Source organism: Corylus avellana, chromosome ca3 (genome assembly GCF_901000735.1).
Source record: "Corylus avellana chromosome ca3, CavTom2PMs-1.0".
Lineage (NCBI taxonomy): Eukaryota > Viridiplantae > Streptophyta > Magnoliopsida > Fagales > Betulaceae > Corylus > Corylus avellana.
In genome coordinates this window covers 24032910-24034476 of record NC_081543.1, presented here as the reverse complement: position 1 = coordinate 24034476, position 1567 = coordinate 24032910, and the positions used below count along the sequence as shown (strand labels likewise).

Genomic DNA, 1567 nt, shown 5'->3' with positions numbered 1-1567 from the left:
ACATGAGAGAAGACTGAAGCTTAGAAAACATACCTTGGAGTTGAGAGGATTATGTGCAAGGACCACCAAGAATCAAAAACATCACACGGCAAAACACACAAAAAACATTTTGAAGGAGAAGAGAGATGGCGTTGAGAGAAAAATGAAAGAAACAAAATGAGGGGCGAGGGTTTAAGAAATCGTGAATTTGGGCCTAAACCATGCGTGTCCAGACAGGCTAGTGACATGTCCGGACACAAGCCCTTCGCATGTCCTAACACAAAGAAACCTATCTGGACATGACACATTCTCCCCCTCAAACTGATGCCAAAAATAACAACAACAACAAAAATTGACCACAAAAACTTGTATAGATGCCCAACACCTCATGCACGTCTCATGAACACTCTAGCGAAAAGAGTGATCAACATGTTACACAGACACCTGAGAATCAACACATGTATGAAGTAACCTATCCCGCGAACTTAGCAAAGTAAGCAAAAACTCATTAAACTTATATGAAATGTGTAGTGTGTGAAAACTCCCATTAAATAAGATTGCAACAGTAAGATGGAAGGAGCATAAACAGAAAACTTGTAGAGGAAAACAAACACTCTAAACTAATCAACAGCCAAACCTTATCATGCTAGGGCCTAGACTCCCTCATCCCATACACTCCCCCTAAGACATATCATCCGCTTTGACTATGTTTGTTAGTGACCATCTATTTCCGCAATGATTTGGTCACTGATTCTTTCTATAGGGACACACTGAAGCAACCAAAGTCATTGATTATATTTCATGCTTTTAGCATATTGAACTTTTTTATTTATTGAATTATTAATGCTTTTAGCACAGATGAGAAAATGCTGGAGTGTTTAGGATCTAGGTTCAACTAGCGAGTTGGCCAAGTTGATTGAAATGACACTACCTATTTTTCTTAACAAAAATATCTTATCAGAACTTCCAAAAAATTATCAAAAATACAAACTTAATAGGGGAATAGAGTGCACAAATTCGATCATGAGTATAATGACTCTTACTCCCTCAACAGTATCCATATGAACAAGGCATATCATAAACATATTAATCATCTAATGTCAAGTATAGACATGTTGACCCCACACAAATGCAGGATATTCATTTAGTAACAATACATGAGACAATGAACATCTAACAAAGAAAAAAAAAATTCACACCAAGGACACACAAAAATAATGTCAAAAAAAAAAAAAACCCTATAATGCCAAAGAGTAATGAAATATGCATGGATTTTAGGCATGTTATGCAGTCAATCATGAGAGATCGCATACACCAATAGCATTCCTGAGATACTCAAACCTAGAGCCATCTAGGAGTTTTGTAAACAGGTCAGCTAATTGATGTTCAGTAGGCATAAATTCAAGCGATACCACCTGGGTCTCGACCAAGTCATGGATGAAGTGATGACGAATGTCAATATGCTTCGTGTGAGAGTGTTGAACCGGATTCTTCGATATATTGATGGCACTAGTATTGTCACAATAGACAATCATCATCCCTTGAGCAAATATATAATCAGCAAGAAGTTGCTTCATCCAGATTAGTT

General features: G+C 37.1%; 1 protein-coding gene across 1 annotated transcript in view; it reads right to left on the bottom strand.

The window, feature by feature from the left end:
* Positions 1 to 1274: 1274 nt before the first annotated feature.
* LOC132174295 (uncharacterized) overlaps positions 1275 to 1567 on the bottom strand; it is a 3675-nt gene continuing 3382 nt past the window's right edge. Inside the window, exon 4 of the mRNA XM_059585974.1 lies at positions 1275 to 1519. Coding sequence (XP_059441957.1) covers positions 1275 to 1519 — 245 coding nt within the window. The remainder of the gene's footprint in view (positions 1520 to 1567) is intronic.